Source organism: Geospiza fortis, unplaced genomic scaffold (assembly GCF_000277835.1).
Source record: "Geospiza fortis unplaced genomic scaffold, GeoFor_1.0 scaffold40, whole genome shotgun sequence".
NCBI classification, from domain to species: Eukaryota; Metazoa; Chordata; class Aves; order Passeriformes; family Thraupidae; genus Geospiza; species Geospiza fortis.
Window position 1 is genome coordinate 4849542 of NW_005054297.1, and position 13100 is coordinate 4862641.

General features: G+C 40.0%; 1 protein-coding gene across 1 annotated transcript in view; it reads right to left on the minus strand.

Moving 5' to 3' along the window:
- DHX15 (DEAH-box helicase 15) overlaps positions 1–2415 on the minus strand; it is a 47406-nt gene extending 44991 nt beyond the window's left edge. Inside the window, exon 1 of the mRNA XM_031055479.1 lies at positions 2295–2415. Within this exon, the coding sequence (XP_030911339.1) occupies positions 2295–2415 (121 nt within the window). The remainder of the gene's footprint in view (positions 1–2294) is intronic.
- Between the last annotated feature and the right edge of the window lie 10685 nt (positions 2416–13100).

A 13100-nucleotide genomic window follows, 5' to 3' on the forward strand; every position in this document is an offset into this window, starting at 1 on the left:
GGCGGCGCGAGGGGAGTGGGCTGAGGGCGCGCCCGGAGAGCCCCGGTGGTGGGATCGATGGATCACAGCGTCGCCGGGGTGGAAAAGAGCCCCGAGATCATCCAGTGCAAGCGTGCGCCCAGCACTACCACCGTAACCACTCAGTGACATCACCCTGTGCCAGATCCAAACACCTCAAACACCTCCGGGGATGGTGACTCCACCACCTCCCTGGGCCGCCAATTCCAGTGCCTGAACAACCTCACACTGGAAGATTTTTTCTAATATCTAATCTGGATCTCCCTCGTCTCAGCTTGAGTCGATTTCCTCCGGCCGTCTCGCTGCAGGCACAGCAGAAGAGACCAGCTCCCCCCGGGCTGCAGCCTCCTGCAGGGAGCCATGAGGCTCCCCCTGAGCCGCCTCTTCTCCAGGCCCCAGCTCCCTGGGCCGTTCCTCACAAGACATGGCTTCCAGACCTTTCACAAGCTCTGCCCTTCTCTGATCACACTCCAGCACCTCACACAGTGCTCGCTCCCTGTCCCTCTGCAGTCCTGCTCGAGGTTACACCTTTTGCTCAGCTATTGGAATGAGCACTGGCTCCTGCTGCCCGGCTGTTGGAGCAAGGGTGCATTCACAAACATGAAGATCGTCAGGAGACATCACCTAGCAGCACTGACCTGTTCCACAAGTACAGCCAGCTCAGCAAGTGGGACTTTGTCCATAGATTCCAGTTCCAAAGATTTGTTGGAATTACTTTAATATAGTTAATAAAGTATTTACTGTAGACAAATCCATAGGTTATTTTCTTTAATAGAAGAACATTTCTCTCCCTAGTTTAAGATAACATAACAAAATGGCACACAGAGCTCTACTGGAGTTCTAGATGTTATTGTAATAAAAATAAGATTTTTCTGCTTAGAGTTATCAACCAAAATAAATATTTCTGGAAACTGGAGTTTGAACTTCTCCTGTGAATCTGGAAGTAATTTTTAAAGTTATACTACAAAAAATATTGGAATATCTATGTCAGTGGTTTCCAGAGGATAAACACTACAGAGTAATCCTCTCTATCCTAAATATCAAACTTACTTGTTATGCTGTGGTAGTCTACACAGAGCTACATTGGCTGAATGCAGCTAAGGGAAGACTTTCTACATATCTTTCCAAGTGAGTTTTAAATTATGTTTATCTTTAAAAAAAGCAAGTGTACATTGAAATAGAGTACTTGAATAGGACACATTCAAGAGGGGAAAAAATAGTGGCTAAGTCTCCCTGGAAAGTGGGAAGAATGGGAAGAATATAAAAGCATTACATGCATTAGTTGGGATGAGGAGCTAGTGCTGGCAGGTTCTGAGAAGGCTGCAAAGGTGCAACAATGGGAGCCTGGAGAACTCTGCAGCTCTGTTTCAGGTCTTTGTTTCTCCTCCCTGTGCACACCAGAATAAATCTACTTATGGTCTTGCTCTAGCTTACTCTATGGCCAATATCAGGGAATTTTCTGCTTTAGGAGGTAAGAAAAAAGCAGGTGTCTCAGCTGGTATGAAATCTGAGGCTATAGCTCAGCAACAAATGCAGAAAAGAGGGGAAGAAGATTGTGTGCTAGTTGGGATGAACAACTACTTGTGTGCTATGCCCGAGACATATCCCACAAACCAGTTCACTCTTTGTTAACTTCACAAACTTCTGAACCCATCCTTCATGCAACTGTGCTTTGAGCTATCTGACTGCATAATAACTGATCTGGTCCCACCCCAAAGGGTTTACAACATAAAAACTTCCTCCTGAAAGCACACACATGCCTTATTTTGCTAATGCAGATAATCCTTTTAACTTCAAAGGGATTAACAAGGAAGGAGTAGCAAAACTAAGCATGTAGGTAAGTGTTTGCAGGATCACTGCCTAAATATAAGATGAGACAAGAGAAAAAAAGACTAGTAGGCACAAATTGACATAATGGCAAAGTGATAAGCATTACGTCAAAAGCCTAAAGGATGAAAGGAATATGTAAAATAGGGCACATTTAAGCATATTTTCTGCTTTTTCAAAGGCATTTGTTAAGAAAGAAGTTTTTATTTCACCCCCAAGGTCTTTTATATCCATCAATAGAACTAAAAATCTTGGGTTACTGAAACAGAGCACATTTGTATGAGCTTCCATTTGACTATCCAGTCTTCTACCCTCTGTTTCTTACTGCAGCATGATGGGAGGTGCAGGTGGGAGACAGAGACGACACACACTGAAATGGTCCTTGTGACAAACAGCCTCGAGTTTATTCCCACAGCTCCTTTATAGGACCTCCAATTTCCCGGGCTTACATATGTCATTCATTGAGGTCTTAGCACCATCCAGCTCTCTGGCCAATGATACATCTGCATTTAGGGCTGAATGACATTGGCTGAGGGTCCCTGTGTAGATTTGATTGATATCCTTGCCCATCCAGGGATTGTACTGGTAGGTCTTACCCTAGTTTTAAAATCACTGGTATCAAAATCCTCTTAGCCAACTTTCAGTGAATATTTCTTTACATTTGGCACGGGCATATTTATTATGCTATTGCGGTTGAAAGGAGCATTAACACTTAAAACTGAAACAATGGCTTAGGGGAATAACATAATGTCTATTTTTTTCCTGATTGTGCATTGCCTTCTCTCTTAAAGAATAAGCATGGGTCTCAGACCAGCTGTGATTCAGAGACCCTGAAACCCTCACCTGGGTGGTGTGAGGTTTCTGACAAAGTCTAGAGTCACAGTGTCACAGTTCAGGTTATTATTGCCTGAGGCTAATTGCTTCACCCTTTTCTAGAGATTACCAAGTCTATAAAGCACATGAGATCTATCCAGTCTAGCTTCTTAGGCAAAACTAACCACCTTCACTGGCTTAAGCTATAACAGGGGATCGTGAAGAGAAACCACAAACCTCTTTGCAATGGAAGCCATACTACTGAGCAGAGTGTTAAGACAGACAGCTAAGAAAGTTTAAATCTTCTAAAAGTTGTGTGTTAGAGCTCTAAAACCTGTGTAGTTGTTGAAGATTGCATGCAAGATGTTCTCCATTACCATCTGTATGGCTGATTACCTTGTCAAGTGGGCAGTTTGCCTTATCTCTCTCTTTGAATGACCACATTCACACCTCCCTCGGGAGGGGACCTCTGCTGATAACAGACTACTGAATATCAGTGCATGACTGATAGGAACTATAACATCCCATTGGGAGATGCTCCGCCCAGAGGGAGGAGCCAAGCATTGCTACCCAGATATACTCTGAGATTCTGGAACACCAGCATGGCTTTTCTCCACAAGATTCCCCAGAGGAACAGCAGCTGCCTCTTCCTCCACTAGATCTCCAGAGGAAAGAATACATCCTTCTCTACAGATCCCCCTTGCTCCAACAGAACCACACCTGATACTTCAGAGGACTGCAGCCACATTTTCAATCGGACTACCACAACACCCTGACCAACAGGGTGTCAGGTTGGGTTCTGACTCTGTCCATGTTGTTCTAGTGCACTGCATTGTTTATTTTATTCTTTTTATTTCTTCCCTATTAAAAAACTGTTATTTCCTGCTCCCATATTTTTGCCTGAGAGCCCCTTAATTTAAAATTATAGCAATTCGGAGGGGTGGGGAGGGTTTACATTCTCCATTTCAGGGGAGGCTCCTGCCTTCCTTAGCAGACTCCTGTCTTTCCAAACCAAGACAGTAGTATGTATTTCTTTTATGATATGGCTAGTAGAGGACCCTAAGCTAGAGCCTATGTATGCTCCCAATGCCATGGACACACTTGTGCTGCCACTTTTTTTTTTTAATAATTTCCTTTCTAAAAACACATGTAACTCCTATTTTTAATAGATATACAAAACATATAAAAAATTCCTGCAAAAATATTAAAACATTAAAATTAATTTTTTTTTATAATTAGAATTGCAATCGCAAGATCTCATGTATGTATATAAAAATGGGTAATACCTCTAGAAAATTATCCAGGAGTCTTAAATGCAAATGTGACAAGCTCTCATTCTATCCTCCCCCACCAAGCCTATGTGAATAAATGGATATTATCCTCATGTTCTGTCATATCATCAGGGAAAGAATCCTTGAGACAAGAACCCACAATCAGAGCATGTTTAAAAAGTCAGACTTCCACATCATTCAAATTAAAAATATGAAGATGAATACATCAACTGATCTCAATTTCTGCAGTGAAGAAAAGAGGCAGCTTCTCTGTAATTACAGAAGCTAAACTTTGCAACACTTCAAGTATATATAAATCAGGACTGAATTGCTCTGGGAAGTGTGCTGTAGGAAGACAGCATGGCAACAGCACTATTGCAGTGACAGCAAACTTTATCAGCCATACAGACACACTTCTGAATTTTGTGAGTGGTTATTAAATGTTATCCCATATAGAACACACCACTGTGACTGAATCTGCAGGTCAGAAAGGTCTGAATAACTCCAGTAAAGTTTCATAAAGAAGAAGAAAGGGAGAGAGAGGAAGAGAGAGATTGCAGCTTTTGTATCTACTAGAACATCAACTAGAGTAAAAAATCACTTTTTAAAACAAGCCCCATTCTGTAGAAGGAAACATATTGTAGATAGCCAGCTGCTGTTCGAAGCCCCTCAGTCAACTGTTAAGGCCTTATGATCACCTTTAATCCCCTCAGAGAAACCCTGCAAGAGCAGGTATTCATTATGTGCTTTGAATAGAAATCAAAGAAATAGTGTAAAAGCAAACCATCACCCCCAAGTAAATTAAATTATATGTCTAATTTATATGAGTTACACAGAATTCACACATTATTCTTATAACTTCCAGGTCTTCATTGTTAAAGTGGCATTGTTTAATGCATTCTGCATTTGGAAACATCTGAAACTAAAGGCTAAAATGTTGCATGTGAAGGCAGTTTATCTTTTAAATTCCTTAAAATCTATGCCAAGTCTGAAATCTTGTGAGAAGATCCCTAAATATAAGTTGTTTTTAGCAAGTAGTAGCTATTTCACAAAGAACTGTTTAAAGCCAGAGAAGATCACAATTTTAAGCATGTTGTTTAATCTTGTGCTAGAATATTAAAAGAAAAACGAATGCAAGCTTTTCAGCTGACACTTCTTTTGCAAAGGTCTGATTCTTTCTTGTATTTTCTTTACAAATTTTTCACACCAGCAGAAGGGAAAATGTCTACATTAGTATACATTTTTCGTTCCATTTATGTTGAGTCCAATGATCTCTTTCTTATTCACTATTGCATTAGCTCCTTAAGACTATTTTTTAAAAAGTTCTGTCTTCAATACAATATGTAAAACATTCATATTCATGCCTAAGATTAGCCATGCTGGAACTACCAGTGGTACCTGTTCACTCTGAGCATGTGCTAAATTATTAGGAAATTTATATGCTTAGGTCCTGCTATCTATATAGAGCTCTCACAGTTTCAACAAGCTAAGATTACAAAAAAGCTAATGAGCAGTGAGACAGGTGATCTAACAATGTGTACCTCATGGGCTACTAACATCTAAAGTGGTAAATACTAATACTTATTTTCAAAATTAGTCCCAGACTAAATTGCAAAATAATAGCCATAAAAAATTAAGCACACTAAAAATCCATCATATCCTGGAACCGGTCTGTAACAAACCCTAAACATTAACAGTCCTACCTTAACCCAGCTGGGTGCAATTTTTAACAAATGGCCTTATTTATTCTTTCCCCATATGATGAAGTCTTTTTCTTCCAACTCTATGAAAAGTCCACTTGCAGAAAAATCCTCAGTAGCAGATGAAAACACTAAAAGTGCACTTAAACTTCTGCAGCTGTGTAACCTTCCTCTTTACAGCTTCTTATCATAAACCCCCAGCCTTGCAGAAGTGAGGTTATTTTATTAGTGTGCATCATTTTTCTACTGACAACTCCCATGCGGGAGTAAGTGCCTTAGTATCAACTGAAAACCAGTGTAAGTCTCCTAAAGAAGCTGAAAGAAGACACTGAGATTTTGGGGGGAACATGGGGATTAATAAACTATCACCCTGTGAATGTAATGATGTCTCTAATGAGCAAGGCTGTTCCCAAAGGCAAAGGAGAAGGTGCTGCTAGAGCTGCTCCTTGTAAACATGAAAGAACCAACACAATGCCCTGGTTAGTGATCTTTGTAGATAGAGCAACTTGGTCTCAGCTGCAAAAACAGAGAATGCTATACCTGCAGCTTTTATTAAAATTATGACAGTCATATCTAGGTTGAAACAAGAACTGCCTTATGTGCCCTTAGGCTTATTTTTGTAATTAGAGTAGTGGTGACCTTGTCTTCTACATATTCTGCCTTTGCAAAGGTGAGCTATGTGTTTGGCCTCTTTCTTGTCTTGTAACTGGGCCTGCCATAGGCACACAGAACAGCTGATCTATACAGGTTGATCTATGCAGGTTGGATTTATTATGCAAGTGCTGCTTCCTGCCCAGATCTGGACAGTACCAGGAAAGAGGATGGTGGGAAACATGCTGTTGCCAAAGTCTTGCTCAGACTCTTTGGGCCTGGTCTGTAAAGCAGATAATTTGTTCTGAGTGCAGCACCTTGCTTCATTTTCTTGGGTCCCATCTTGATCATCAGTGAACATTTCCATATTGTAGGAGATTCCTCCAGAAAAGAGAATGGCTGGGACTCATCTGTATTTCTTGGGTGTTATTCAGAGTACATGGCCAAAATAAAGCAATGCTGACTCAAACTTGGTTTTGCATTTCATGAATGTGAAATATCACTCTGTTGTGTATAGCCTCCTATAGCACCACATGTAGTATTTTCATGTACTATATGAATGTGAAATTCCACTATGATAGCAGCACTTTACTATTACTGTAATCCTACTGTAATCAGAAAAGAGGTAGAATTAAGGGTATCACAGGTAAAGAAGTGATTTCTTCTCTTAAACATTTAAGACTTAAACATTTTCTTTAAAGTACCTTTTGTCTATGCAACTGTACATGCAATATCTAACACACAGACCATTCTTGTGTTATATTTAACATGCAGCAGGTAGCTCCCTGAGTAAATGAGGCTTTTCAAGATTGTGCTGCAGCATGACCTAAGCAGTCCCTGACCTTCCTGATGCTGACTGCTCTGCAGTACCCTCTCCCTCACTATGGCATAGTTGTTTGGATAATCATGCAGTGCATCAGGCTGTGAAACCTGATATGGCTAAAAAAACAACCTAGCAACAACAACATAAGTTTCTTTGCCTGTTTGGTTTCCCAACAAGGACAACAGATGGAGTAGCGTGGGGACACAGACAAGCAGCTGGAGACAGGACACTGTCAACTGCCAGAACACCTAAAAAAGTCCATGACACAGCAGTCTGACAGTGCTTATAGTGAATAAAGTTCTCTTGAATATGTCTTTGGAGAATCAGGACCAAAGAATTGTATTTACAATTTTTTTTGTAAAAGCAGTTTTTTAATATGCATTTTTACATACCAGATGACTGATCCTACATTAAAGTGACATCTTCATTGATTTGGATACATTTACATGAATCAGATTAGCTCCTGTCATTCAGCATTTTTTGCAGAAATATTCATATATTTGACATTAGCTTAATTTTTCATAGATTCCAGTGGAAAGTAATTAATAAATGGAAGCAAATTTATGCTGGAGAATCCTGGAGAATTTAATTTCCTTTAAAAGAAGGCAGTGCTGCTTAGCACCTTGTGTGGGAGAGTGATGAGGTAAGGACTGAATCTTCAGTACAAATGCCCTCTGAAAAGTGTTCATATTCTATGAAAAGCATGCAGTTAAACATGTTGATCTGGGAACAGCAAAGTAGAAAAAAACCATTTCAAATCCCCCAAGACATAGCTAAAATACTGTGGACCTTGTAGAGAATTTTAAAACAAATGAGACTATATGTACTCATCCTTTTAATAGTGTATCTATTTGGACACTCAAAAAACCCCCTAAAATAAACAGAACAAGAACAAGACTGTCCTTTGGTAGATATTCATACAGAAGAAAGCTCTAATATCCCTCCTACACATCCTTTATCTCTAAAGTTCTCCCATAGGTGTAGTTTTTATAAGCCTTTTGATCTACTTTTGTCAAATAAACTGCATTAACAAAGACCTGCTTTTTGCATTGGTTTAAGTTAACCTTTCTAATCTGGACAGAAATGACTTAGGGAATACTTACATAAATTGCTTTCTTGGAAGATTATGGTAGCAGGAAAGTATTAACAGTCCAGCAGAGGGACATTGCTAGGAAGCTGATAGTAATAATGTCTTCTAATCCCCAGGATCTAGGAGAGGTTTGCTGCTTTGTGATTTATGAATAACACTGCACAACAACCAGTATGGATTCTGCAGGTGGTCTGCTGTAGCTTTATTTGTAACCACAGCATCTACTGTCTCTATTGTGATTGAGAGTAAATGTCACCCTGGTTTAATGCCATGGTGATTAATACTTTTGAAGTAAAATGTTCTCAGTAGCTAATACAAAGAAATAGCTAAGAGATATGTCCATAATCTGCTTTTTCATATCTTAAAAAGAAATCACGTTCCTGTGCTAATTCCACAATAGTTAAGACTGAGATTGGTGTCACTGCTTTCAAAAACTTCTGCTGACTTGATCCAAAAATTGTGCTATTTCATAGGGTCAGTATGTGAAATCCTAATTTATTTCAGCAGGAAGTTGTAGTTTGTCCTATGCACACTTGCATTGACGAAATCATCCAGTTCTGCTCATGACTATCATCTGGATGCTCCCTGGAGGAACACTACTTCTCTACTTCTATCTCAGTTCCAACATTGTGTTTCCCCATGGGGAAGGAAAAACAGCAGAGTGTATAAAAGATGAGAATGCCAAGGGAAAAAACAGCAGTGGCAAAGAGAGAGAAGAACATAAGAGCTGACAGGGACAAGAGAAAGAGCAGCAGAAACAGGAGAAAGAAGAAAAATGCAGCCTTCTCAGCCTCTTCTCAGACTTTCTACAGGGATAAAGATTCAAAGTGAAGATAAAGAGTCACAGGAAGTAATACTGAAAGACAAACCACTTAAGGAAAAGGAAAACAATCACCTTTTTTTGGCTTAAGGGCCCCTATCAAGCATTTAATGTGGAAGCTTGTATGTCTTCACTAGCACGCTGGTATGAAATTGCAAACCTCAGACCCATTTCCTTTCCATTGTTCCTCTGTTATCCTACTGCTCTAAAATGCATATAGCTGGTGGCTCTGCCTGTCCTCAGCAGTCCTCCTGTCTGCTGAATGCATAGGCTTGCACAGGCTGTGTAGGTACACCCACAAACCAACATTTACTTTCATTACAAGTCATTTGCAAGCTACCAACTCTAAATGATAAAGGAGGGTGGAGCAGAGTTAATATTTCATTGGAGGGAAAAGAAGAATATAGAACAAATTTAGAAAGAAGGTTGCAGATGAAACTTTGGTCAGGGAAAGAGCAAAGTAGCCATATGTTCTAGGTACAGTAGCACAGATCGCCCAGGAGATGAGCCCAGATGCTATGTGGAATGCAGCTCTGACTTTGTCATTGAGGCAAGTGAGAAGAGGAAAGAAAGAAGAAACAGGAAAAGAAAAATTCCTAGTCTTAAATGCCACCTAAATCTAATTACCCTAAACTGAGACAAGATCAGAAAGTGTTAGCCTAAGCTCTGACCTTGCTATTCAGTGAATACAGCTTTCTGAGTTTCATCATATTTTCTTTTGAGATGCCTGTGATGCAATAGATCCCAGGCTGCAGTAATGCTGCTCTTGATGCTTCTTCCTTCCTGCCCATTTCTCAGTGTGGTGTGTCACACTGAGCTGCTGCACTGGATTTATTATTTCTTCCGTCAGCTTTCGTTTCAATTCAAACAGATCTGCTGCTGTTGTCAGCAGCTCCATAAACCAGGTCTGTGCTAGAATGTTACAAGCACTTCTAATTATGAAAAGGAGATAAGTAGGAGTTTCTTTATCACTTCTTTATCACTGGTTTTGTACCTTTGAGATCAAGGCTCCCTCCCAGCATGCATTCTGTATTTCTGGATATGTCTTCAGTGAGAGAAATATATTTAAAAAATTGCCACATAATTAAATTTAGGTCTTGCAACCAGCAAAGTGCCCTTCTTACAAAAAAACCCACCAAAACTACCCAAACCTTCAGCTCTTTCCCATCCCCATCAAAGTTATTAAGGAAAACAAAAACCAGACTTTATATTTGCTCAATAGTTATTTTAAATATGCTCAACTGGTAGTGCCTTGGTCTGCAAATTGACTTTGTTACCATATTTTCTTAGCTTGGAGGAGAACCGTGGACAATATATTCATGCTACCAGATAAACTTCCTACAGGAATGATCTTCCTGAAAGTGTAAGCAGCCCAAGTACAGTCAAGAAGCAAAACCAACACAGTACTAAAAGTTATGCATTCCACAATCGTTCTCTAAGAACTAAAAGTTTTTACATTTCAAAGTCCTAATACAGGAAAACTACTGCAGGAACTCATTAGGTAGCAGTATTAAATAGTACCAGTTTTCCTAAGCCAGCTGTGAAAAGTGAAAATGTGATTCATTCAGACACTGTCAGTGAGGAGCACTGGCCAGGGCACATCTGCAGTCTGTGTCCAGCTCTGAAGGGCAAGTGGAGGAAGTAGAGAGGATCCATCTGAGGGTCACCAAGACAGTTGTGGCATCAAGAAGGACTGGTCAGCAATCAGGAATGAGGGAGGAGGGCTTGTTCACTCTGCCAAGGAAGAGCTAAGCAGTAATCTATTAGCAGCCTACAACACTTGAAGGGGAGTCACAAAGGTGATGAAGCAAAACTGTCCTCTATATTAACAGAGAGTGTAACAAGGATCTCAGCTAGAGAGGTTTGGACTTGGCTAGGAGGGCACTGCAGCACTGGAGCAGGTTCATACCATTATTTCCCCAGGGAGACCGTGAAATCTATCCTCAGGCTTTTCAAGACTTACATGGATAAAGCCACAGCTAACCTAATCTAGCACTGGCAAGAGTCCCAAGTCGCACAGGAGGTTAGACCAGATGATCTCCAAAGGTCCCTTCTGACCAATATTTTTATGACTCCATGAACTAAAAATAAAACAAAAAGTCAGGAGTGCTTCAAGATCAGTTCAGTCATGGCAAAGTAAATTAAGCAGCATCATCGAATTATTGCTTGGCTGGTGTCACTGACATTTGTGGGGAAGTAACTATATTTGAATTGCATAATTCAGAATCTTCAATGACAGTTTCAGTAAGAGTTCTAGTAATGTAAAGTACATGGATTTTAAATCACATTACCCTTTCCACTCTAGAGATGTAAATTGCTGAAGAGTACTAGTGGATAACTTACATCAGAGATGTCCAGGCCAAGTTTCACTTTTACAGGAACTGCATTCTTGATCAGTTTTATCATGCCAGCACTGTTCCTTAGAGCTAAATTTATTTTTAAACAAAAGCACTGAGCAGACTGAAAAATTTATGTCCTTCTAAAAACAAGGCTTTCCAAAGAAATTCTCCATAAGTGAACAGAAAGGAAAAAGCAGCCAAGGGAAAAAAAAAAAGGAAAACACTGATTAATGATATTTGCTTGTTCTAGGGTATGATCAAACAGGCCAGCACTAGTCAGTGATAAAAGAAGGCAAAGTGCTGTGCAGACTGCTATATTCATCTGCTTAAAATGGTCTGAGTTCTAGAATAATTTGCTCCACACCAGCTGGCAGACGTAAGAAGTGTGAATATATAGTGAGGGGAGGGCATGAAGAAATTTTCTGCATTTCAGTAGCATGTAGAAATACTGTATTGGGGTTTGCAACTTATTTGAATATATTAAATGCACAGGTAAACTGTAAACAATCTAACAAATCCTAATTATTAAAACACTTAGAAACAAACTTACTACAGTAGTATAGTAGCACTCTTTGTAGCTATTTAGGCTCAGAATATAACACAAACCATGAAATGCAATGAAGCAAGTCAGTACAAGTATTACTCAGTGGTCAGTATGAATTGTACAATGTCATCTATGCCCAATCCAGAGAGTATGACTGTTGTAGCTATCAGCTAAACCTCTTAGCTTCACTTTTAAGCTCAGATTTTAAAAACTTCTGCTTGCAACAGCAAAAACCTTCTGTGTGGGTCAAGGAGACACCAGAGAAGAAAATACTACTGGTAGATTGAAGCTGCTGTGGGATAGAGATATGTAGAATGAACATGCAGGAAGGAAATATGAAAGCCACTTTCCTAAATGTGTTTCTACCTTGTCACTCCAGAGAGCATACCATTCTCATACATTTTACTTTCATAGTCTGCTATGCAGACTGGGTAGTTTTTCTAGTTTTGCATAAGGACCAAACTGCTTTCAGACAAAATTAGGGCTGTTTGGAAAAGGAGTACAATTTATCCACTGGATTTTTTTTACACTGTAGAAACAATGTTATTGCTATTTTTTAAATTATAATGATTTTGTGACTGTGTGCAAGTATATTCCCATAGAATAGAATGCCAGTTATCAGAGTGAGCAGTTCCCAAAGTTTGTCCTGTCCTTTAGTCACCAAGGAATTCTTAGAGAGCACAGAAGCTCATACTGCATATGGATATGTACCTGTTGTTCTCAAATTTGTGCTTAAAAACCTCTAGCTAATAAGGCAGAGAGGAGCAGCTGAGTAGCAGATTTCTCTAACGCAAAGTGTCTGTGATGGTGAGATCCTGACAGATGGGCTCAAGAGGATTCATTTGGGACAATTTTGGATGTTCCTGGTCTGCCAACTTTTCCATCCCATCTAGGAGGCTGCTCATATCCCATGGGAGCCCCCTGTATGCCTCTGCCACCATCTGCCCCAGGTGTATTGTAGCTGCTGTTCTGACTACGGCTCCCACCCTGCTCTCTCTGCCCTTGGAGCGTAACTACAGCAGTGTAAGGAGGGGAACAGGCTCAGCTGACTAAAGCTAGGTATCCTGAATCCCCTAGCAGACAGCTTTAAGGATTCCATCCTCCATAAATCCAAAAATTTCGACCAATAAAATGTATCAATTCAGCTGTTATATCAATACAAGCTTATTGGCTGACTGTATGCTGCCACATTACAAAAAGCAGAGTTAACCCTTATAAACATCTGTGTCCCAAGGGTGCTGCTCAGCTCCACATCTCGGGTGAC